Source organism: Diplotaxodon limnothrissa, linkage group LG23 (assembly GCF_057381915.1).
Source record: "Diplotaxodon limnothrissa isolate DT_005_m linkage group LG23, D_limnothrissa_male_GT1.1, whole genome shotgun sequence".
Classification (NCBI taxonomy): Eukaryota; Metazoa; Chordata; class Actinopteri; order Cichliformes; family Cichlidae; genus Diplotaxodon; species Diplotaxodon limnothrissa.
Window position 1 is genome coordinate 11,821,758 of NC_140617.1, and position 24,295 is coordinate 11,846,052.

General features: G+C 42.7%; 4 protein-coding genes across 5 annotated transcripts; 2 read left to right on the top strand and 2 right to left on the bottom strand.

Moving 5' to 3' along the window:
* Window positions 1-7,596: 7,596 nt before the first annotated feature.
* amh (anti-Mullerian hormone) lies at window positions 7,597-10,755 on the top strand. Its single transcript, XM_085348361.1, has 7 exons — window positions 7,597-7,678; window positions 7,801-8,025; window positions 8,098-8,267; window positions 8,678-8,789; window positions 8,868-8,967; window positions 9,047-9,468; window positions 10,329-10,755. The coding sequence occupies exons 1-7, from the start codon at window positions 7,597-7,599 to the stop codon at window positions 10,733-10,735; spliced, it is 1,518 nt and encodes a 505-aa protein (XP_085204487.1). The 3' UTR covers window positions 10,736-10,755.
* A 120-nt stretch (window positions 10,756-10,875) lies between these two features.
* On the bottom strand, window positions 10,876-14,562 carry LOC146607626 (uncharacterized). Of its 2 annotated transcripts, none has more exons than XM_085348538.1 (5): window positions 14,477-14,562; window positions 14,134-14,173; window positions 13,915-14,049; window positions 13,702-13,778; window positions 10,876-11,243 (listed from the first exon to the last, which is right to left on the bottom strand). In XM_085348538.1, coding segments are annotated over exons 2-5 (330 nt in total). In that variant the 5' UTR covers window positions 14,135-14,173; window positions 14,477-14,562; the 3' UTR covers window positions 10,876-11,126. The 2 variants fall into 2 exon arrangements, with proteins under 2 accessions (XP_085204664.1, XP_085204663.1); XM_085348537.1 differs by having other exon boundaries at window positions 14,134-14,186.
* A 1,232-nt stretch (window positions 14,563-15,794) lies between these two features.
* Window positions 15,795-20,918, top strand: oaz1a (ornithine decarboxylase antizyme 1a). Its single transcript, XM_085347525.1, is given in 6 exon segments — window positions 15,795-15,981; window positions 18,928-18,994; window positions 18,996-19,082; window positions 19,175-19,350; window positions 19,660-19,745; window positions 20,323-20,918. Coding segments are annotated over 6 exon segments (666 nt in total). The 5' UTR covers window positions 15,795-15,862; the 3' UTR covers window positions 20,454-20,918.
* Window positions 20,919-21,427: 509 nt separating this feature from the next.
* On the bottom strand, window positions 21,428-24,295 carry LOC146607628 (inactive tyrosine-protein kinase PEAK1). The gene is made up of 4 exons (XM_085348802.1): window positions 24,231-24,295; window positions 23,946-24,070; window positions 22,791-23,344; window positions 21,428-22,487 (listed from the first exon to the last, which is right to left on the bottom strand). Exons 1-4 carry the CDS (start codon window positions 24,293-24,295, stop codon window positions 21,456-21,458), a joined length of 1,776 nt encoding a protein of 591 aa, XP_085204928.1. The 3' UTR covers window positions 21,428-21,455.

Sequence of the window (24,295 nt, forward strand, 5' to 3'; positions counted from 1 at the left end):
GCCTCCAAGACCGGCTTCTGTACTGGGATCTTTGTCTCTCTCTCACACACACACACACACACACACACACACACACACACACACACACACACTAACCACCACTATGGTCACCCTGAGCAGAATTCATAGGTACTGGTCATGTTTGTGTGTGGAGTAGTGTTGTCCAGCTCTGAGTGAACTTAAATATCGTGTTTGACTTTAAGGTGCTATCTAATCTGTTCATATGTAGTTTCTTTGTTCTGGTGCCAATTATAGCGACCGGGATCCAGCAAAATCAGAAAAAAAAAAAGAATTCTCATTTAACGACAGGATAAACCAGGGTCTACTTCCCCCCCCCCCCCCCAAAGTTTCACTTCACGAGTCACGCACACAGACACACAGAGCCAGTTCATTGAACTCTGCTCAGACGTCAAGGACCTTTGCTTTTGCGTGCATGCGTTATTTCCTCCCTCGGTGAAATTCTGTATTTGCTGCAATATATTTGGTTGCGTAACAAAATGAGGAGCTTTGTATTTTGGTCTAACTTCGCACTGGATATTAAGCTCACGTAGCAGAAGATGTACAAGCCCTTGCTTGTGTTAGTTGGCACCCCTGCCATGTTCATTATTTACTGTGTTTTCATATTTAAATTCGTGACAAACTGCAATGAGTTGTTGGTGCTTAATTCAAAGCCAAATAATAAATTAGATTGTGTCTGTTTGGTTTGCTCTGACTCCTTCTGTCTCAAAAAATACTAAATATTTTGTAGCTATTTGCTTAAAGTTAAGTCGTTTCTGTTTTTCTGCTAATGTCAGATATTTAATGTTAGCAATAATCAGACAAATCTCTCGAAGGATGAGAGGAATGAGGAAAACATCTGCGGATGTTGATTTTGGCCTTATTTTGAGGATAAGGTAAATTAATAACATGCCTTTGGGTGTCAGTAATGCAACGCAGCGCCGAGTACATTTAACATTTGTTTTAAAAAAAAGAAGAAGAAAAGAAATGGTGCTCTTCAGCCACTCGTCACTGTGGCTGCTCTGTTAAGGCTCAGCAAACAGCTGAATCCACGTGTCCAAGAACAACAGAGTTCAGTGAGTTTGTGTGTATTTATTAACTGTTTCTTTCCCGTCGGGTTGTGAAGTCGCACAAACGGCAACAGAAATATTCCTCTTTGTAAGCTAAGCTTAACAGTAGAGATCCATGCATTCATATTTATCCGTGCTGTTAAGAAAGGCAGGTTTAAATGTAAGTGGACTGATATGTGAAATTTTACTGCGTTTAGTTTAAATACACGCACACAGTCATGCATGCAAATCCTCACACACTGGGAAAACATAGTTGACCATAACCACAACAAACTACTGGACTTCTTTCACACCTGTGTTTGCTTTTTAAAAAAACGGTGTAATTTGTTTTTGTAAACGATGTTTGTACTGTGAATGTGATTCATTCTCTGACTGTATAGTTGTGGATAATTTAGATGATTATATTTATGCTGTCGGTCTTTCCATTTGCCTTTTTTTTTTTTTTCCTAAATCCTGAATTGTGTTGACATTGTAGAATGCATTAGTGTGTGTGTGTGTGTACTTGACTCACAGTCTGAAAACAATGGTGCTAAGTTTGGACTATGCCTGATCTTATTTATTCTGTAATGAAAACATCAAAAACAAGTCGAGTACTTGGTGCTGTACACAGGGACATTTGTAAAGCCGTTTTTTGGCATTTCCTTTCTCATATTTAATATGCTATTGTCTCGTTCTTTCAATGCATCGTGTACAACTGTAGACGCCACCTTTGGATGAAAGTGCTCTCGTGCAGCCGGCTCGGGGTCCGAGCGACGGCCACGGGGGCCCCTGTTAATGTTTTAAACATACATCGGCCCGCTGTTGGTGAACAAGACACACTGTTTTTGTACATAAGTTTTCTTTAATTGTACATCTCTGTCATAAACAGAAAAGTATATAAAATAAGTAACTATATACAGTCTATATAAATATATATAAGTATATAAATATATATACATATATATGTGAAAGGGGTGATTTGGTGCTGGCATTGTGACCCTTAAATTCACCCTGTAACAGGAGGCTTGAAGCAGAGCAAAGCATTGCCACCAGAGGACCTTAACATGGCTGCACATCAGCACCTGAAAACAAACACACACACACACACACCCCGCAGCCACAAACTCAGAGGCTGTGTGTTTATTACACAAAGGTGCGGCGGCTCGAACGCCACCAGATTCCAGTACTAGAACTGTTATCACTTTTTTCAGGTATTTTCACTTCTTTGATTTGTTGTTGTTGTTTTTTGGTTTGTTTTTGGTGTTGAATTTTTTTTTACCAACCCAGATTCTGCAGGAAAAATGGTGCTTCTGTTTCCAAGCGAGGGCAGTTCAGACTTTACAATCGAAATCTTCACTGGTGCATACAGAACTGCGCATCAGCCTCTTTACACACACCGCCTGTAGACGTCTTACTGACGAGGCCGTACCTCGCCGCGTGAGCTGATGTGAAACACTTGTCTTAGTGTGTGTGTGTGTGTGAGATCAGACAGGCTTCCTTTTTTCCTCTGATAGTGGGATTACACTAAAGCTCAGTTTGTACGTGTGTGTTTTTGTGTTTGTTTTTTTAATTTTTCACTTGCCAGCGCATATCTAAGGGAATATTAGTGTAATAATCAAAGCTTTATAGAAAAATAAAACCGTGTCCCGTGCACTTGTGTGCAAGTGAAGAGAAAAAGTCATTTTAGAATTAGACTAGTCCATTTGTTACCAGCACTGAGAGGTGTTTTATAATTATTGTTGATGGCGTTTTGATTTTCTTATTCTTGGTGTTTGATACGATTGCAGTCACATGTTATGCTTTTGATTGTGTCTTCAGATTTGTCAGTTTTTAATACTACTAGTCAGACAGCACGGTGCTCTCCTTCACTTAAAACAAGGAAAATCGCAGCTATTGATGAATACTACTCCTCCTGTTGTGCTGCAGGGTTTTATGGTTTAAGAATCTTACACACAAGCTCACCTGGTGGCTTTTCTCACAGCCCAGTCTAACCTTTCAATCTTTAATCTGGAGGGACACCGGCGGGCGGAGGGGGGTGTACGTGCCTGTCAGAGCACTTTGAGGAAGGTGGCAGGGATTCCATTCATTACATACAGATTTTAAGCAGTTTTATAGTTTTTAAATGTATTTCTGGGGTGTGATTTGGCTTTAAAGCTGTGCAGTTCTACATGATACTGCATCCTGGTACATTATTCGTAGATAATCTTTGAGAGCTTTGCAGTCAAGGCTGTTTACTCGAAATCCTGCCAAAGGTCTTAACTCAGGAACTCCCCACACTGCTTGAAAGAACAAGTTTCGTAATCTGCTGCATCTTATGTTAATTTACCTTCAGGTGGCATGACAAAGTCCCTCTACGACCCAACTCAGGACCAGGGCCACCATTCAGTCAGTGTATTTCAAGGTAAAAATGTATCAGCTGCCCTCATCAGATCTCCTCAGATGCAGTCCTGCTGGCACGTACACCCCAACCCCCGACAATCAGTCCGAGCTTTATGAGCGATCTGATCTCGAGAAGCTGTGAAATGGCTACAACTTTCAGCATCTTCCTCATCTCACAAATGCCTCTGTCTAGATTTGCGTCTCTAAGGAGGAGGTTCGGTGTCTTGTTTGAATCCCTCGTTGAATTGGGGGTAACCTTCAAGGACACGCGTGACCTACAGGATGTGTATAGTGCTCTCTGATTGGTGAAGCCAGGGCAGGTTTGAGGTGCAATAATGGCAAACCTACTTTCCAAAAGGCCCTCGGTTTTTCATGGAAACATTGTTACTGTTTGATGTTGGTGCTTTTATCCTAAGATGTTATGATGAAAAAATGGAATTAATGTTTTTTTTTCTCCCCTGCAATTTATGATTATTAATAAATTGTTTCTTATAATATTGAGTTTGCGTTTGGAGTGAACTTTGTCCGAGTCCATTTGGTTTGCTGTGACGGAAGAGGGTGTCATGCTGACATCTTCATACCTGAACCATGTTTGAAGCCCCACTACCTAAATCCTAAGTTAGTAGACTTCACATGTAGGCGGCATTTACCTTGTAATGCCGAGTTGGCCTGGCAAAGACTCCAATCTGGCCCGCTCGACGGCAAAATATGAACTTTCACAAGTTTGGTAGTTTTTCCCTAATGAAAAGACAAAGTAACCAACAAATATATAAACCCTTAAAGAAAATTCTGTTTTCTTTTTTCTATCTACTATTGCAGTTTCCTTTTTTTTTTAACAGCTGGTCCACAGTATCTGTTGTCCTGACAGATTTCTTCAGTTCATTACAGCAGCATTTCTTTATCGTGTAGAAAAACAGATGTGGTTAAAACTGCACTTCCTGTTTCCACATGTCTCTGAGATCAAATTTGTAGGTAAATCTCTTCACAGAGACGGATAGAGAAGCTGCACTGGTCCGGTTCACGTAATTTCAAAGTGGCCTGCAAGTGGCCCGCGATGTAAAATAAGTTGATAAAAAATGTGTCTCTGTATAAGATACTGAAGTTTTTGAGAAGTCAGCATCATTAGTGGTGTGTGTGTGTGTGCGTGTGCGTGCGCACGCGTGTGTGTCAGTCCCGAGAAAGACTAACAGCCTGTTCACTGTGGTCCTGCAAGCCTGAGTCAGAGAGATGGATATGAAAGTGATGGGTGATTAAAAACCACAATTAACGACATTGTTTTTAAAAATATGTCAGCTTTCAAAAGAAATGGAGAACGTTATAAAACACATAAATGAAGAAAAACGTAGTCCTGCATAAGAGAGCCGCTTCAGTCACTAACTTGGTCACTTGAGGATTATTGGTCCGGTGAGGTCTGTAAAAACAAACAGCTTCTGCTGCTTCAGTTCACAGACATGTTACCTTATTCTGTGTCGAATGCCTGTGATGCCTCAGAGAAAGCCTCCTAAAAGGCCCGTGCACTGAAGCTTTCCACCTGAAGCCAGGCCTGTGGCGTTCCCCGGTTACCACCTGTGGCTCACCACTGTAGAGAGGTGAATATACGATGGGGAGAAACAGGAGTGTAGATGTTGATTACTTTTTCATCAAAGTGCAATTCTTGTTTCCCACAAGTGTGACTGAAAACATTCAAGCTGGTGTGCTTCAAACACCGCCTTGATACAATGAACATTTCCTGCCATTCCTCACTGATGATTTATAAGGTATGGTGAACCTTGGCTTTATCACCGGGGGAAAACGTCCACAAATGGCTCTGAGACCTTGACTGTCTGCACAACAAGCCTGCAGCTGTGAAAATGCTGAGGGGAGTAACAGCTCCTCGAAGCCACTCAGGTCTCCCTCTGACAACATGTTTCCTGCTCGTCTTCCAGCGCGAATGCTTCCAGATCTCCGGTGTGGGTTCATTAAGATAACCCATTCTCTTCCCATGACCTTTAATGGTAAGTTCACCCAAAATGCAGGCAGACCACACAGTTGATGAACAATCTGATTTGTTTCTCATCTGACATAGATGAAAATAAATGAATGACATTTCAGTTATGCAACAAACTAAAACAGATTGGAACAAATATTTTGCTCCGAACGGTTTCTTTTCCACAAAACTTCTCTAAAAATTAGGAAAAGATATTAACTGAATGAAAATTAAGCAAAATAAAACAAATGACATTATATTTTGTACTTAGAAAACATTAATATAAAAAGTGTTAAAAGACTGCAGTCCTTATAAACCAGATTATTTCCCGGTTTGCAATAGTTATTTTTGTTGTAATTTTAGAAATGTTGAAATGACTCTGGAAAAAAAAAATGGAAATAAGGTGAAGTACTGAAGGTTTCATGTTTTAGTTGATCAAATCAAAATTCAGTCGGAGTTCCTCAGGGATCTGTCCTTGGTCCGCTACTCTTTATTATGCTCATAATATGTCTTATAGAAACAGATCAGATTTTCATTTAGAGTAGAATAAAAACCTTTTAACGGTGTTTAGTAGTGTCACTAGTGATCATACACGGAGCCGGGGGCAGGAGATGGTTAGCCTGAAGCAGGGATGTCCAACTGATTGTGGATTGTGGGCCACATTCAGCCCGCTTTGGTCTTAAGTGTACCTGACCAGTGAAACGCCCCGCTCTGTCAGAGTAAAGAAGCTTAACTACATGTGAATCTCAATATAAGAAAGTGCAACTTCAACTCTGCGTCTCAGTTTTTCCATATATAATGTCAAATGTCCTCAGTCCCATCCTCTATACCCTGTACGCCCACGACTGTGTCACCTCCAACAAAGATAACATCATTTTGAAATTCGTGGACGACACTGCAGTGATCAGTCGCATCACTGGAGGGGACGAAGTGGCTTACAAGAGAGGTGGCCAGTCTGGTGTCATAGTGTGAGGACAACAACCCCACCCTCAACACTGAAAAGACAAAGGAGATGATAGTGGACACGAGGAAGAAGAGGAGGCCTCACCAGCCGCTGTTTATCCGGGGCCTTGAAGTGGAGAGGGTGAGCAGTTTTAGATACCTGGGCGTCTACATCTCTGAGGACCTCACCTGGACACTGAACACCACACAGCTGGTCAAGAAGGCTCAGCAGCGGCTGTATTTCCTGAGGAGGCTGAGGAAATTTGGTATATCGGCCAAGATCCTCAGCAGGTTCTACAGCTGCATTGTGGAGAGCACACTGACCAGCTGCATCACTGCATGGTACGGCAGCACTACTGCCATGGACCGCAAACACCTGCAGAGAGTGATAACAACTGCAGGGAAGATAATCAGGACTCTGCTGCCCTCTCTGCAGAGCATCTACCATCGCAGAGTCTAAAGGAGAGCTGCCTCCATCCTCAAAGACCCCCCACACCCCCAACACGGACTGTTCCCGCTTCTGCCCTCAGGACAGAGGTTTAGAAGTGTGAAATCCTTCAACTCCTTCTTCCCCACTGCGATCAGACTCTTGAACAAGCTGACCTATTTCACACTTCACTATATTGTCTCCTTTTCTGTCTTTATTTATTTATTTGTACTATTTGTATTTATCTGTTCTATTTCTATTGTATATATTAATCGGTATCTGTGGGTGGACAGCAAAGATGAAGACAAATACCTTTTGTCTTTGGACACATAGCAATAAACACGTAAACAAGTAAGCAGATATACCAAAACTGCAAAGTGTTTCTTTAAAGTCGTTTTGAGCTTTGTTGTCGACGTGATGGAAGCAAACCTCCAGTTCTACTGTCCTCTTTGTTTAAGTTAGGCAGCGTGCATATTAGCTCTGCAGCCACGAAACCTTAAACAACACTCTTCATCTTTCAGCCTGGCGTGTTCTGTGAAAGGTTTGTGAGAAACTTTCTTTCTCAAACCTGTTTGTGTCTGCTAGATAAGGATGTTCAGTGTGTCCAAAGTCATCTTCTGTTTACATCTATGTCCCGTTTGCTGTCTGATTTTAGAATGTTCTCTACAGTCAGGTTAAAATATCTCAAATACTGATAATCTCAGTCATCAAGGACACACAGTGCTGCTATTTTGGCAGAAAGGGGACCCCAGGTGGTGAGAATGGGAGGTCCGAGGATGTAACTCCCATCCTGTGAGAGATCTGACCACACAGACGCACGCGCAGACACTGCAAACATGTTGGGTCTGCTCGTTCTTTACAGCGAGGCGCTGACGCTCTGCTGGACCCTGCAACCGGCCCAGGACCCCACAGTAACCGGTCAGACACCGCTCGGCTGATTAATTAATTAATAACTCGTTAACTTTGAATGGAAAAATGCGTGCATGTGGTTATTGCTTCAGACTGGTTCTTTAGTGCGTGAACTAATTTGTCCGTTTCAGAGTACTCACTCCCATCAGCAGCAGCAGCAGCGCCTCATGCTGCACCATGCTTCGTGGAGGACATCTTTGCAGCGTTGCGTGAGGGTGTGGGGGACAGCGGCGAACTGACAAACAGCAGTTTGGTTCTGTTTGGATTCTGCTCACAGTCTGCCCACTCATCAGCCTCGCTCTCGTTAGACCTCGCTAACAAGAAGAGCAGCTTGGAGGTTCTGCACCCAGCTGCAGGTAAAAGCCGAAACCGCATTCTTGCTATTTTTCTTTCTTCACTTTGTAAATTGTTTGGTTTTGTTCTTTTAGTACATGTATCAGAGGAAGAGGAGCAAGGAACAATCACGCTGACCTTTGACCTCCCACGGTCTCCTTCGCTCAGGACGAACCCCGTGCTGCTCTTGGCCTTTGAAAGTCCACTGGCACGAGGAGACCTGGAAGTTGCTTTCACTAGTCGGTCTCTGCAGCCAAACACGCAGGTAAAGAGAGCTCAGGTGCAAACGCTGCTTCAAGGATGCTGTCAAACATAAGGCACGGGAGCCAGATTGGGCCCAGCAAAGACTTCACACTAGACGGCTTTGAGCTACTGGACGTTTTTCTGTAATTTTGCACATTTATTTCCTTCATTTACTACAGAAACTTTTCTCTGTCATGCACAAAAACTGAGGCTTGGTGTACAAATTGCACTTGTTTTTTTCATATTAAGATGTCTCAGTAATGAAATGTGCAGTTAAACTTCTCACACTCACTGAAAGAGGAGTTTCACATCGAGCTGCATCAAGTGGCCCTCAATGTAAAACGAGTTTGCCATCCCTGCCTTGGGTGATAAAATGTAATGAAAGGTTTGCAGATCTCTAACTCTGGGTTTTTGTGTTGCTTTGTTTTCCAGGCTGTGTGCATTTCAGGAGACACGCAGTATGTACTGCTGACAGGAAAATCATCAGAGGGGAGCGTTAATGACAGGTGGCAGATTACTGCTGAGACAAAACCCCCTCATATGAGTGAGATATCATCTTCTTCATTTTATTTCCCCATCTGTGGTTCATTGTGTACCCTCCTTACATTTCCTCTCATTGTAGAACAAAACCTAAAAAGCATCTTGATTGGTGAAAAATCAGGAAGTAACATCAGCATGAGTCCACTTCTGTTTTTCTCCGGGGGAACGGGAACTGATACGAGGTCGGCCCGGCTTTCTTTCTGCTGACATTCACTGTCGTCAGAGACGCGTTCAGCTTTGTTTTTTTGTTTGCTTTCCCAGATGTGCTTCGGGCTCGCCCCCGGCATCTCTGCAAACCTCCTTCCTTTGTGAGATGAAACGCTTCCTGGGTGGTGTTCTGCCTCAGGAACACTTCGCATCCCCTCCACTTCCTCTGGACTCCTTACAGTCTCTGCCTCCCCTCTCGCTTGGCTTATCCTCCAGCGAGACCCTGCTGGCAGTAATGATCAACTCCACAGCTCCCACAGTCTTTGGCTTCACGAGCTGGAGCTCTGTGTTGCCGGTGTGCCACGGAGAGCTGGCCCTGTCTGCTGCACTGTTAGAGGAGCTCAGACAGAAACTGGACCAGACTTTGGTGCAAATGACAGATCTAATCAGAGAGGAAGAGGTTTCACCGGGAGCCAAGGAGAGCCTGGGGAGGCTCAAAGAACTGAGTGCGTTACAGAAGAAAGAACATGCCACAGGTGACATGTGCAAGAACAGTTATAGTTACATAGGAAGCATCTTTTTTTTAAATGAAACAACACCCTGCTGCACAGTCGGGTGCATTTAACTCATTCACTGCCATTGACGTCTATAGCCGTCAATTGCAGTGCATGAGTCAATGGGTTTAACTCATTCACTGCCAATGGCTGGCAGTGAATGAGTTAAGTATCCCTCTGCAGCTTTCAGCTTCCAGCTTTAGGAGATGTTGGGTGAAGGGAGTGGCCACGGATTCTCTAAACCCCATTTATAACAGGCCTTACAGTCAAAGGTTTATGGGCCAAAAACAGTAATCATGCTGCAGACTGTCTGTTCAGTTCTACAGCGGCCCCAGTGACCTATGAGTTCAGATTATTTTAAGTCTTGTGCACAAACAGATTCCTATTATTCAAATTTTAAAAGTTCTGAAGACGGCAGATTAAAAAATAAATAAATTAGATCTCATTCATCAAAAGAACAAAAACCTGGACATGAAATATTTAGATATCAGCAGATGTCTTTAAGAAAACTAATCATGTGAGTGTGTGTGAGCTTGGCTGACGTTCATTTCTATTATTATATCATTTGCTGTTTTGTCAGTGGTAAAATTTGGATCTATATTAACCAGTGACCTTTGACATATATAGATGAGCAACTATATTAAATTTAATTTGATTAGATTTTGTTATTTTGTCATTTTGCTCTGCTGTGTTCATCAGTTTATCAGCTCCACAGACTCTACAAACTGGAACTCGTTTCCACTTTTGCTTTTTGCTTAGCGTGAATTTTGTCGTCACCGCTGTACAGGTCACGTATATCCCCTTTTTAAGTGCTGCATGTGTTTTCTTTCTGCGTCCGCCAGGAGGGAGTCAGTTCCGTGCGTTTCTTCTGCTGAAGGCTCTGCAGACGGTGGCCCAAACGTACGACGCGCAAAGAAAACTGCGGGCCACCAGAGCAGACCCCAGTTCGTCAGTGAGGGGCAGCGTCTGTGGGCTGAGGGCTCTCACCGTGTCCCTGACGAAGCTTCTTGTCGGCCCAAGCAGCGCAAACATTAACAATTGCCACGGCTCCTGCGCGTTCCCTCTGACCAACGGCAACAACCACGCCATCCTGCTCAACTCCCACATCGAGAGCGGCAACGCGGATGAGCGTTCGCCCTGCTGCGTGCCCGTGGCCTACGAAGCTCTGGAGGTGGTGGACTGGAACGCAGATGGGACCTTCATCTCAATCAAGCCAGATGCGGTTGCGAGAGAGTGTGGATGCCGCTAGAGCTGTTCTCTACAGCTACTTTACCCCAGCATTTATAACTTTCACACAACTGATAGTTATGTGCATGTTTCAGTTATGAAATATCAATTACAATACACCACATGTACTTTTAATTAAATATAACTACTTTTATGCTTTATTAAAGATCACAAGTCTTAAGATCACAAAGTTGATGTGAATGCTATTCATGTTAAGATATTTGATAATTAGTGATGCTAAAATGAATCAGATCTTGTCATTTTGAAAATATTTTAATTGGAATAATGTTTCTGAGTGTTAAACTGTTAAAAGGATGAAATATAGCCTTCTCAAACTTGTGATAATTAAATGCAAAGTGTATTTAAAGTTCTGTATTCGTAGCCATACAGCTACATAAGCTACAGTATATGTTTTATGCTTTGATTTTGGGTTTCAGGATTGCTTTATTAGCAACTGGCTTCTTCCTTCTTCTAATCGCTCCGACTTCTTCAGATCCCCACCACCGGGTGAAGCTGTCCCATATGGAGATCTGGAGGCAGACAATGGGAGACAAGACACGTGTGATTCCATATCAACCAGCCCTAAATACTGTGGAAATCCTATACTGTTGCATAATAAAAATTCTCATTTATAATAATATTTGAGCACGTGATATTTAAAGAGATGATCCAAAGTCCAGTTTATTTTCGGTCCTCTGAGCTGTAGAGCTGTTTGTCCAGCTTGAGCAGTTTAGTGTGCATTTCCTAGATTTGGAGAAACCGGCTGTAGACGTTTCTGCTGTCTTTGGAACATTTATGAAAATCATTAAGCACACATCTTGCAGTACCAAAAATACAATAATGACTCTGTTACTCTCAAAAATAGCTGCGAAAGGTTCGGCATCCATCACCCAAAGAAGTATACACTAACCTGTGATAGGCAAGGTTATTACTGTTAACTAAAACTAACTTGTTACGCCCCTCTGTAGCCCCTAATCTCTTTGCAGTGGCAGTGCAAGAGTGTTCAGCTGTTGCTAATTGACCACACCTTATACATACTTGAGGCAAGTTTTCATGGAGGTGCACTAGTCTTTGTCTTAGTGGTACCAGCTATTTTAGCTAACTTATCATATAATTTAAAATAAAAAAAATAAAATCTTCTCTGTGAAATTCTGGTGTTGGTCTCCATATTTATGTTGCAGCTTTTGAGCTGGCTCGTAACATAACTAAAATTTAAATATAGAGGAAATATTGTGGAGTTTTAGCATCTGTTAATCTTGTTTAACCTGTAAGTTGATGAGGTTTTGATAAACGTGTTTGATGCTTTGGATCTTTACCAGACAAAAACTTATAGTTTGATTGAAATAGATGTTCTGCTTTTTCTAAATCTTACCTCTGACATACAATAAAAGATAAAAACTAACACTGCACCGAATAAAAACGAAAAATTTTCGAACAGTAAAAACAAAAAGTCAAAATACAATAAAAACTTATTAGAGAATACAAAATACTATAATAACTCTGGTGACAGGATGTAATCGTGGCACCCCCCCCCCTTCAGCTGAACTGCAGCTAGCTGCAAACCTCTTTTGGTTGGTATTTGTAATTCTCTCAAAGGAAAATACTTTCAGCATGAAACTGCTCACAACAGTCTCATTAAGGCATACATCTCCAAAAATGGGAAAATCACACCGAAATAGTCCAGATGGGTGCACAGATGATGTCATCTAGACACGGGACGCACTCTGATGTCTTTAACGCTTAAAAACGTGTGGAAGAATCAGAAACAGGTGACCTTGATTGTAGAACATAGCAATCTCGATGTATGTAAAATAAGACGCACTATAAGATACACTTCTGATGTTGTTCTTTTAACACACAGAAGCTCCAAATGCTGTTCACTGCTCTAGTCTACAGGATCACCAGTCAGCTCTGCTCAGTACACCAACACGTGCACTTTACACAGTGTTTCATGCTTTATGCTTTGGGTTGAACAGATACTGCTACCGTCAGTCTTGCAAAACTTTATTTTTTCAGCTATGAGAGGGTAGGTTTGCTCATTCAGTCTTTAAAAAAGAGGAATAAAATTGTTTAAACCAGTAAGATTATATGTAAGGGGAGTATGGAGCCATCCAGTGGTTCATCAGCTGTGTGTTGACCGGGTATTTGTTAATTCTCAGCCATACAAACGGACACTTTACAGTTCCCTTATTTCCAAATCTGACAAAGACTTTCTCAAAACCTCTGTGAATTTACAGCAGGCCCATTATTCTCCATTTTGCCCTGTTTATCCTACTGTTGTTGCTTTATGATGCCAGGAGAAGCAGATATCACTAATATGGCCCTCTCAGACTGATAGCTTGTCACTGAGATGCTTGAACACCAAGAGAAGAAGATGGATTACGGCTTTAAAGGCAGAAAAGCTAAAATGGCTCATTTCACACAGCGGATGAACTGAAGGGTTGCCCCATTAAAGGATGATGTTTAAGATATATGATTAAAAGTCCAAGTACTAAAATACCGAGCTGGAAATGAGCACGACTCTGTATTCAGCTGTGGCTGATCCAGAAAACCGAGTAAAAAACTTTACTGTCGATCCATCCATCTACTTTCCTCTGCTTAACTGGGGCTGGATCGCGGGGGCAGCAGCCCAAGCAGAGAATCCCAGAACTCCCTCTCCCCAGCCACCTCCTCCAGCTTATCCAGGGGAACACCAAGGCGTTCCCAGGCCAGGCGAGAGATATAATCTCTCCAGCGTGTCCTGGGTCTGCCCCGGGGCCTCCTTCCTGTGGGACCTGCCCGGAACTCTCACCCAGGAGGCGCCCAGAGGGCATCCTTGTCAGATGCCCGAACTACCTCAACTGGCTCCTTTCGATGTGGAGGAGCAGCTGCTCCTCCACATCGAAAGGAGGAAAACTTTACTGTATCTGTACATTACACATAAAATCACCCTCAGTCTTTAAACAAGAACAGTTGCAGGCTAACTGACAGAATCACGAGAAACCATACCTGTGTTATTGAAGCACTCTGCAGACTTCCAAAGAAAGACCACACACCTGTCTCTTCAACAAAATAGTCCAGAGCATCTAGAAAACACAATCGCACGAAAGACTGAGAGCGTGTTACACAGAAGCTGTCGGCTGTTACAAATCACAGCAATCTGTCAGAAACAAGCTCAAAACATGTCTGATGGGGGTAAAGAGACAGTGCACTGGCACTCACCATGCACTTCGTTAACTCCTGAGCTCACCAGTAGCACAACCAGCGCCGCCACTAAACAGCGGTTCACAGTGAATCCTTTCCACGGATTTGGAACATCGCTCAGATTTTCAATGCACAGAATCCGCTCATAAGACACTGCAGACAGACACGAGTCAGACGCATTTAGTCCATGCTCAGTTTCATCAGTCTGGTGGCTGTTTAGTGAAACATGTGTCTTACTCGTGAAGCCTTCAGACAGGCCTGCTCCAGCTTCTTAAGGCTGAAAAATAACACTGCAAGATGAGGAAAGATTCAGTAGGACTGTGTGGTTGAGATTTAGTAAAATAGCAGTACACAGAATACACAGAATGATCACACGTGGGGTTTGTATAATCCTCGATATCTTATATCTGTGATCATATTCCACTTTCCCCTGTACTGCCTTTTGCACCCTCTTCCAAGCCACACACTAACATGTGACACTAACACAGCTTAAAATAGGCACACGCAGCTCTTTAGAAAGACAAATATGGAGCTCAGGGTTTAGTTTGATATGAACCTCTGGACAGAAAAATATGCTTACCTGATTTTCAGTTGTGCTTAACCACAGAGGTGAGGGATAGTAGAGCTGTGCTGCTGCGGTTGTGTACACGCTCTGCACCTGCTTCTTTGCTTGATTGACAGGCACGGGTGTGAAAACAGGGAAAGGGACACTCAAACTTAATAGCAGTAAGCCAGTAGGTGAACAAGGATTAGTAACACCCGCCTTCCAGTGCCATGAACACTCCTACTCCTCCACAGCTCAGAGGAAGATAAGCCAGAGTTACCAGGGTGGGGTAAAAGTTTACTTAATTATGAGGAGGTCCTAAAACACAACACATTGTTAAAAGTTCATCACATAATAAATTAGTCCCAATTCATTGATTCTGTATGTTACTAAATTCACATGACACTGATGTGTATGATTGGGAACCTGCAGTCTCAGTGTATTGCTGTATATAGTGTCAATAAAGGCATCATCATCAGTAATAACTTCTCCTTCTTCTTTCAATTCTTCTTTTGGCTGCTCCCTTCAGGGGTCACCACAGCACATCATCTGCATCCATGTCATCCTTTACCTACCATCGTCCTGTCACATCAACTCTCTGCAGGCCTTCCTCCGGCCTGGCAGCTCCATTTTTAACAGCATTTGTCCAGTATATCCATATCCCTGCTCTGCACATGTCCAAACTTTGTCTGAAAAAATTACTCAACCGGAGCAGTCCAGTCTTTTTGATCAGCAATAATAACCTACTACTCAAATATGTACTCGGCTAAACCATGGTCTACTGTTCCACTGCACATGGTTGAAATGACATTAAAGCCACTTGACTTGGCAAAAATGATACAACTCAATTCTATTTTTGGGATAAATTATATATATAAAACAAAAGACAAATAGAAAAAGCTATGCTAATTCTACACAAAACAAGACCGTCTGTACCAGGGGTACGCAGTAAGTAGGTAAAATTTATTTATATAGCGCTTTTCATAGATAAAAAAAATCACAAAGTGCTTTACAGTACAAGAAATGGAAACAATGTAACAGTAAATAAAACAGCAAGGTAAACCAATGAAAAAACAATAAAAACAACGTAATAACAAATTAATCAAAAGCTTTTCTATATAAAAATGTCTTCAGCTGTTTTTAAAAGATGTGCCCAATCTAAAGCCAAATCTAAAGCCCAATGTATTACTACTTAGATATTCTTTTGTGATATAAATCTTTTTATTCTGTACGCGTTGTTTTATTGTTGTATATTTTATTACACCGTGAAGTGATGGTACTGAGTAACTGCGTCACATTTCGACAGTAAACGTCAGACTGACAGAACACGCCTCTGCCAAATACCGCAGCTCCCCGCTTGTTAGCCCAGCATACGGTGACGAGGAGAGGACAGAGGGAGCAGCTGGTGTGGACGCTGGCCGGATGGTTAAATCTAACCTACAGACGATTTTGAATAGTCACTGTTTTGCTAGAGAAAAAGAGAGAAACTTACCCGAGATGCCTGTTATCGAGAAGTCCAGTAATAAACCTGAAAGTGAAAGGTATGTTGTGGTCCGTGTCAGCTGCTCTCAGTGAGCTAAGCTAAGCTACGTTTAAAAACCGCGGCCTAGCTTTCGCATACGCTGTGGGGCGACTAGCACAGCCTTTCATGTTTACATAACAGCGACACTTATTTCAGTTGACATTTCTAGAGAACATTATTAATCACGGGTAGCTTATTTCAATTCCATAAAAGATGCATATTAATCACCTTAAATACACCGTAGTACCGGGATTATGACCAAAATGTTAGAAGTGACAGCGCCGCTTTGGTAGCTTCACAGATGCTAACGCGTCAGCTAATATGTCAAACGCCACAGGTTCGCGTTATCGATGGCTGGGCTAACGTGTCGTAAGGTTTTCTATTAAGACCTGGTTGCGACTAGAATTATAATTTATAACATTTAAAATACAAATTTTGCGTGTTAAAAAGCGGAATAAGAGTGTTTTATCATTACTAGGTGTGTTTCCCCTTTAAATATTAGCGTAGACATTTAAGCTAAATGCTAGCTCTTTAGCATTAGGTAATCTGACGGATGCGTTCATATTTTCGTCCTTGGCAATGGAAATGATCAATGGCTTTGAAACCATGTTACTATCTTTTTTGATGTGGCTTTTGTGATGTAGAACTAGTACGACATTTTTTGCGCGGGGTTATGTAAAGTTAGCTAACCATGTAGTTAAAATGATGGCTGTACGGATTAATTCGTGGTTTCAGGGATTTTCTTATTTATTTATATATTTTATTTTCTTTTTTTCTTTTCGCCCTTCTGAACCCACGATAAGACACCCAGTAACTTCTGGAAAACACGGGTTCCAGGTGGGCGGACAGGGAATACGTTTTACCGACGTTCAGAAAAACCTTTGTAATGTTTTTAATCCGATTCGGTTTGATTTATGCGAGCTGCTGCGGGGCCATTCTTCAGCAAGCCGTGTGCCTGTTTGGGTGCAGTTAAAGTACCGATTGACTGGAAGTGAGGAGACTGGTGGGGATGGATGCCTCGAAACTGGTTGTTAGCGATTAACCCAGTCTGGTGGTCGGTTGTGGTTGCACCACTCGTGCCCTGACAGGATTTGTTGACGCGCTCTGTTTGTGCTGATCTATAGTGTTTGAGGCGCTCATAGGAAATTTCCACTGCGGGGGAGGAGGAACGGAGGGGGGCAGGGTGGGTGCTGTATGGGGAATTTTGGAAGTTATGGCCTACACACAAATCTTGATGTATTTTTGCTTCTCGTGGCAACTAGTTGGTTGGAAGTTGGATATAGTTATGTAATTGTCATGGTTAGATATTATGTATGTATATTATATAATAGTGTTTCTCTTTAAGCCGAAGCTTGAAAAAATGGCTTTATGAATATGCTGACACAGAGCTATCATGTGCGATAAGGGTGGTTTAACATCCACATCTTCCAATAATAAAGCATGCATTAAAATAACATCTATTATAGCAGCTAATAGCCTCCCCCCCTCCCAAGGTAAAAAAGTCTGTTACCTTAAGAGAAGGCTAGGCCTTTTCTTTTCATTCTTTTCATCTTTGACCACCTGATAAAATCAAAGGTATTTAAACTTGTGCAAATTTAACCCTGCATTAAAGAATGTTACCTTTTTAACCTGCTAATTTGTCTTTTGTTGAAAGCCAGAACGTGTTAGGTGAGCTAAAAAAACCACATCGCAAATGTCATACTACATTAAAGAGTCTCATTATAACAGTGCAGGCTAGAACATGAGATTAAAGATGATTCTCTGCTAGATGGATGCATGAGATTTAGTGCAGATGTCCTTTACAATGATGTTCATTTACAGCAGACTCTCCTACAAACACTATTCACGGCAGCTGTTTTTATTAAGATGACCCCCAGGGTGTCATTGTGCGGTGCTGCCTACTGTTCACATGTCAGTCTCAAAGAACGCTAAAGGTAGAAACTGACTGAGAACTTCGTGTTCTCTTTAAATCGCAGGGAGGAGGCGTTGAGGGGTTCTGCAAGGATGGCAAGTGGCTTCCTTTCCTAATCTGATTACTGGATTTAGGGAGTAACTGCATTTGGTTAAAATCCCAATCCTCTGTGAGATCATAAGTTGAATATTATACACTGCAAATGACACTGGTTTCCGCACCTCTGCTCAACATGTAGCGCATTGGTGGCATTTGCGTAAGAGAGCATCTCTGTGTGTGATGGTGTTTGCGGTGCTGTTATTTTTGTTCCTAATAGAATCCCAGTGAACAGGCCTTTGCTCAAAGCTGTAAATGTATGCAGTCACAGCAAGCTAAATCTGAGGAGTGCTGTGACACAGCACTGGATTATAATGGCTGTTGAGTATTGTTTATCCCCGTCTCTTAAACTGGAGCTACACAGTGAGTGAAGGGCTAAAGTAGGCTAGTGGCTAGAGGAAAAAATAGCCCGTTCTTCTGGCAGGTTTCCTGTGAGAACCGTGGAACAAGCTTAAAGTGACCGCAGCAGAAGTGTGCCTGACAAACGTTAGCTTTCTGAAGTTTGCTTCCTTTCCCACATGAGCCGTAGCCTCGATGTGTCTTTGTGAGACAAAGGCAAACAATTTCTCATAGTTGGTGGTCAATATTTGACTGACAGCTGACAGAAAATTGCTAACAGTTTAAGTGAGGCATCAGTGATGTGGTGGTGTGACATAAACCACTTCTCCTTTCCGTTACGCGTTCCTCATCCGTCGGCACGTCATGCACGCATCTGTGCTCAACACAGGAACGGTTATTGATTGAACCGGTTCCCCCAGTCTTGTGCTTTTGTGTCTGAAGACTCACTTGGGGTTAGCAAATGTTTTACTGCAGTATTGCAGATGAGTCACTCTGCAGTTTAATTTGTGCCGAACCTGCTGCTTATAAAGAGTTTGGTTTGTGTTTGGTAGCAGAATCTCGACTGAATACCCAGCTCATGATGGTTCCATCTGTGTGTGCGTTTGTTTCGCTATCCAGTATCTCAAGTCCTTTGAGGTGCTCCCGCTGTTGCAGTAACCCGTGTCCGGGGCCTCTGTGGTGCTCCTGATGCCCCTCTCCCACCCCTGAAGATCCCAGGTGGGCGAGGGAATGACCAACGGGATCGCAATCTTTCAGCTAAGCTGTTCTATTCTGTAAGTGATGAAAGCTTAAAAAGAAATACAGAAATTTCCCTGCTGGTATGTGCAATTTAATTTTTAACATAACCTAAACTACACTTTCCCAGGATGCTCAGTTGCTGGTTCTTGAGGAACCTTCCCCTGCCAATAGCAGAGTGCGCTTCTTACTCTTTGAGCCCCGGCGCTCCGAAGGAAAGCACTGTGTATGGAGGGCGGCGCTGAAAGGAGGAAACCTGTACGTTGAAATCCCTCCTGGAGCTTTGCCCGAGGGCAGCAAAGACAGGTGAGCAGGCAAAACTTGTTTGCAAGTGATTCAAGTAAGAGGAAGTAGACCAGACGCTTTTACTTACTGGTAACTGCTAAAGCAGAAACACACATCTACTCGTGTTTCCTGATGCAGTATATAGGCAGGTATAATAATATTCACATCCACACTGGAAAAAAAAATCTTAAAAGCAAAAATGGTATTTGGAAAAAAATAAATAAATAAACGAAGGACCTCTAATCTTTGGGTGAAATGTGCTCTGCCTCAAATTATTAACAACCCTCTGACAAAACATTAACCCTTCTTGTTTGCTCTGTTTCTTTCCAGTTTTGCCCTTCTGCTGGAGTTTGCAGAAGAGCAGCTGCAGGTTGACCACGTTTTCATCTGTTTTCACAAGAGCCGTGATGATAGAGGTGAGGGGTTTTTTGTTTTTTCTTTGATGCAAATTAAAACTGTTAACGCTTTATATAAAATACTGAGCTATATCAGGAAACAGAGTAATGTTTTTGTTGTTAAGCATGTTTTAAATGCATACTGCCTGCAGATGTTATGAACCTCATTACCTCTTCACACTAGTTTCCAGACCTGTAATAAATGTGCGATGTACTGCTCACGACTCCAAAAATAAGTAGCACTGGACTCAGGCCAGACTCTTCGTTAAAGAGCTCAGATGTTGCAACACGTGCCGGATGTTTCTGAGCACAGTCTTGCTGATTTATCTAATAATTAACTAACTTACTCATGTTATGCAGACTAATGTCCACTGTACCACCACAGATGCTGTTAGTGAACAGTGTGATTATGAAATGTCACGGGTGTGTTGATTCTAACATCTGGTCCAAGTCTGTACTGATGTGTTTACAGTGCTGAGAGCTTTTCTCTGCATGGTGCTTTTCAGCACACTCACAGTGGCAGTGTCGTGTCTATATGTTCATGGAAGATGAGCTGCTTTTGCTCTGTTCTGATCTCTCCTTGTGTCGTCCTCCATAGCATCCTTGCTGCGTACATTCAGTTTCCTGGGCTTTGAGATTGTGAGACCAGGTCATCCCCTCGTCCCTTCCCGCCCTGACGCTTTCTTCATGGCTTACAGCATCGAGCGTGACTCTTCAGATGATGATTAAAATTACGCTGAGCAGTTAAAAATCTTTTTTTTGTTTGTTGTTTTTTATTTCAATCCACAACCACATCTTTATAATTTTGTTTATAAAAATGTCATCCAAGCTCAGTATGGTTGAGGTGTGTTTTACCTGCCACGTGCTGTGTTTCATTACGATTTGCACTAGGGTAAGATGTTAATATGTCAGGAATGTAAATCAAGCGACACGTAATATTTGGGCAATGCATCCTTACTGCTGTGATACTTTCCCCGATGTGTAGTGTTGGCTTCCTGCTCGTTCTCTCTAAACCCTCATCATCTCAAATATATTTATGAGTTATATTGAGCTTACTCATGTAATTAGAAATATAGATTTCAGTTGATTCTCCTGTTGATTTTTTTTTAATGTGTGCATGATTTTAATTTGTTTCGATACACTTGATAGGGACGTGCATGTTGTAACTGTACTAAATAAAAGTGCTCACCTTAAACTGTGGTTTCTGTGGTGTCATGAAACATAATTACACCCTCTAAAAGGAGAAAGCATTTAGTTGTGTTAGCCAAAGCTAGAGCCAGTAGTAGTTGTGTAAGCTCCTGGCTGCATTTCGTAACGTCTTGATTTGGGATACGGGGAATAAGGTTAATCCCCTTCAGAAAGTCAACAACTTGCATGAAGTCGCATTCATTTACACACAGTATTTTTGTGAAGGTCTTGAGAACAGAAACCATGCCCCACCTTCACACCTTTTTTTTTTTTTTTTTTTTAAACTTGAAACCCACCCAATAACTAGAGAGAAGTAAAGTGTACAGACAAAAACTGACACAAGAGTCAGATGAAGTTGACAAAACAGCCTTTTTTTTTTTTTTTTTTTAAACCAGTGGAGTCTTTTTAATAGACTAGTTTTACATTATGAAGTGCAGCACATGAACAGCTGATGAAGGAGAATGCACTGAAGTGGATTATTCCTCAATCTGGACTGTTTTTCCCTTTCAGTCGGGTGATAACGACGGACTCCTTTGATATCGACTATAAACTTTGCTCAGCGTTCACTGTGTGCCACAGCTCATTGGCCACACTCGCAACTGTTTCAGAGTCTGTAAAGGACAGATACTGCAAGCACATACAGTCCTCCCAGTCCAGAAGAGACCGATCCTCGATCAGCCCCTTTTCGGCCAACTTCATAACCAGCAGCGCCCGCTTGACTGTCAGCCAGTTATGTATAATGGTGGTTGCAGGGCCTCCTTGGTTGAAGATAGAGACGTGTGGGCCCCAGAGGAGCACCTGAAGCATGGCTACCATGTCCACCATCTGAGCCCCGCTGTCGCTCTCAAGCAGAGAGGACAGATGAAGAAGCCCTTTTTGGTAGGAGGATTTGCAAACATCTGGTACTGAACCCGGAGATGTCGCACTCTCTTGCCAGCAGGACTGGATTAAAGCTGTAATTTGAGATTTGATGGAGGTGAGGGGTTGAGCGAAAGTCTGTGGCTTTAGCACCACACGAGGACAGCCTCTCGTCCTCCATAAAGTCTGAATCCTCCCTTTTTCTGGAGTGTTTACCCACTCCGTTTCTTCCTTCTCCTCAGAGGCGTCCTTATTCAAGTTGTTTTCTGCCTTGTCCCTCTTCCCATCGGGCCACACTAGAAGGATCTCCTGGGGTTTGAGCTCAGCTGCAGTGCCTCTCTTACTGTATAGATGGTGTGTACCCATTAATATCTGCAGCAACAGAGCACACACCTGTCTATAATAACGCACAGAGTCTGTGCTCTGCAGCGAGCTGCTGTCTTTAACAAAATCATCCAGGCTGGCGTGTGGCAGGTCTCTTTCCACGCTCATGGCATGGCCTTTCTGGAGGAAAGACTGAACTGTGAGCTTGCAGAGGTTCGTGGCTTCTGCTGCACGCTCAGTGCTGCTTCCACCTGGTGGATTAGCAGGATCTCGAGTTTCACTGGTTCTGTAGCTGTTGCTGGTTGGGAAATAAGTAATAACATCTCGCACGTTGACGTGTGGCGGCTGCCGCTGGATTTGAGTGGAGAAAACCTCATCAATGTGTTTGTGTACCTGCACAGAGAAGCAGCAATCAAACCACTGAAGTGCTGAGTGATAAATATGTCAAAAAAAGTCGACTCTGCTGCAGCCGTGGGTATACTATAGTTCAGAGGAAGCGTTTTTGCCACCACAAGCCATTGTAGCACTTGCAAGTGCCGATAAAGATCATATTTGTTTTACTGGTTGCTATGAGCAACATTCCTACCACTTGGTTTTGCAGACAATTTCAAGGGAAATGTAACAACTACAAATCACAACATGCACACAGAGCTGGTTGTAAACTATGCAAAATGAATAAAAGACATGCAACATTACCCTTAAACCGAGCACTCTCTGTGGGAACTTTGGGCTGTGCAGGCTGTAGTAAGTCATGTTTCCAATCTCCTTTGGCTGGCTGCCCTTATGCAAGAGGAAGTCCTGAGGCTGGTATGAGCTCACATCCCTTCTAGAGCCCTCTAGCAGATTCCTTGCCTCCACAGTCTGTGCCATGCTTCTAAGAAAGAGTAGATGGCGATGCTGAATCCCATGAGAAACAACCCCCTGATCGACAAAGCTGTGGAAGATGTAGGGAAGATCTTCGTCCGGAGTGTCAAACGACAGCTGGGAGAAGGACACTACGGAGACAGGACTGCTTGTGGATGGTTTAAACTCTTCTAGCTCCTCTGAGAAAAAAAGATCTTGTTTGGGTGCCATCATGTACAGCGGATTGTCAAAGTTCTGGGGGAATCTTTGCAGAGGAGAAAAGGGTGACATGTGAGGCAACGAAGGCACATGGGTGGGCGGGAGGGATAAAGCACGATGTAACCTCTTCTTCGGGACAGGCGGTGGGTTGATATCAGAGTAAAATCTCTCCAGGTGTCTGCACGGATCTGAGCAACACCATCAGAGGAATTAAAGTCAGACAACAACAGCAGGCAAAGAAGGGGAAGTAGTTTAAACACAATACAGAGACACACTGAGGTAAAATAGTTTTGTAAAACAGACATACTGCTGAAACTGCACTTATGTTTACAAAAACAACACTGACTGTTCATGAGCTGATCGGTGAGGGTTGGCTCAATAAATGGGAATATTTTAAGAATGTACTTCATTATTAATTGTTTAGTAGTAGTTTCTTTTTCTGGTGCAGCCTACTTAATATGAAACTGAATGCATGTGGCCCAGAGAAAGTTTGACACTCCTATTTGAGAGGAACTTGCTTGCATAGTACAATCACACCTCCAAAGGAGTCATTCAGTATAAGGACATTTACCCCGTTTGCCTTTTCAGTGAAAGTAAAAGTTTTGTAAGGTGACTTCCTCTCGAGTTCTCATGAACTGAAAGGCGAACTGAGAAAAAAGAACCAGATGTAATAGTATTTTTTTTTCCCATCACACCGAGCCATATACTTCAGTAATCAGTAAACCACAGTGCTATTTGCCTAATTTATTGTTGCAGAGATATTTTGGTGTCATCGTTCTCCAAACCTACCGTAGCGTTGGTGTATGGGGCACTGGGCTGCATTGCAGTCGGTGGGTTCAGGAAAGACATCGTTGTATGCGGAACTTTGATGCTGTGGTACCACAGGGCTGCAGTCAGACTCCACGCTGGAATGCCTGAGGAAATACATGCAATTGCAATATATGCACAGCAAAAGCTGCCTGCTGCTCCATTGTCAGGTTTGGGTGTGGAGTGAAAATATTATTAAAATTCAATGAAAAACATGTCAAAAGGAGCCATAAAGGTTTCTCCTTCTGACAGAAAGATAATGCTTACCTGTGCTGTTTGACAGGCAGTGCCGGCGGCTGCTCGTCCACTCTGCTGCTTGAAGCAGACGCCAT

Bases quoted from the DNA above. Each gene is read 5' to 3' on its own strand.
- LOC146607626 (XM_085348538.1), bottom strand. The intron at 13,779-13,914 runs GTGAGTGCCAGT...TGTGTTTTCTAG, and splicing joins AGGAGTTAACGAAGTGCATG to ATGCTCTGGACTATTTTGTT. The intron at 11,244-13,701 runs GTATGGTTTCTC...GTCTGCCTCCAG, and splicing joins AGAGTGCTTCAATAACACAG to ATCTCCATATGGGACAGCTT.
- LOC146607628 (XM_085348802.1), bottom strand. From the start codon at position 24,295: ATGGCGTCTGCTTCAAGCAGCAGAGTGGACGAGCAGCCGCCGGCACTG. The intron at 24,071-24,230 runs GTAAGCATTATC...GTATTTCCTCAG, and splicing joins CTGCCTGTCAAACAGCACAG to GCATTCCAGCGTGGAGTCTG. The intron at 22,488-22,790 runs GTAATGTTGCAT...TTCTCTGTGCAG, and splicing joins AGAGAGTGCTCGGTTTAAGG to GTACACAAACACATTGATGA.
- amh (XM_085348361.1), top strand. From the start codon at position 7,597: ATGTTGGGTCTGCTCGTTCTTTACAGCGAGGCGCTGACGCTCTGCTGG. The intron at 8,790-8,867 runs GTGAGATATCAT...CTCTCATTGTAG, and splicing joins GACAAAACCCCCTCATATGA to AACAAAACCTAAAAAGCATC. The intron at 8,968-9,046 runs GTCGGCCCGGCT...TTGCTTTCCCAG, and splicing joins GGAACGGGAACTGATACGAG to ATGTGCTTCGGGCTCGCCCC.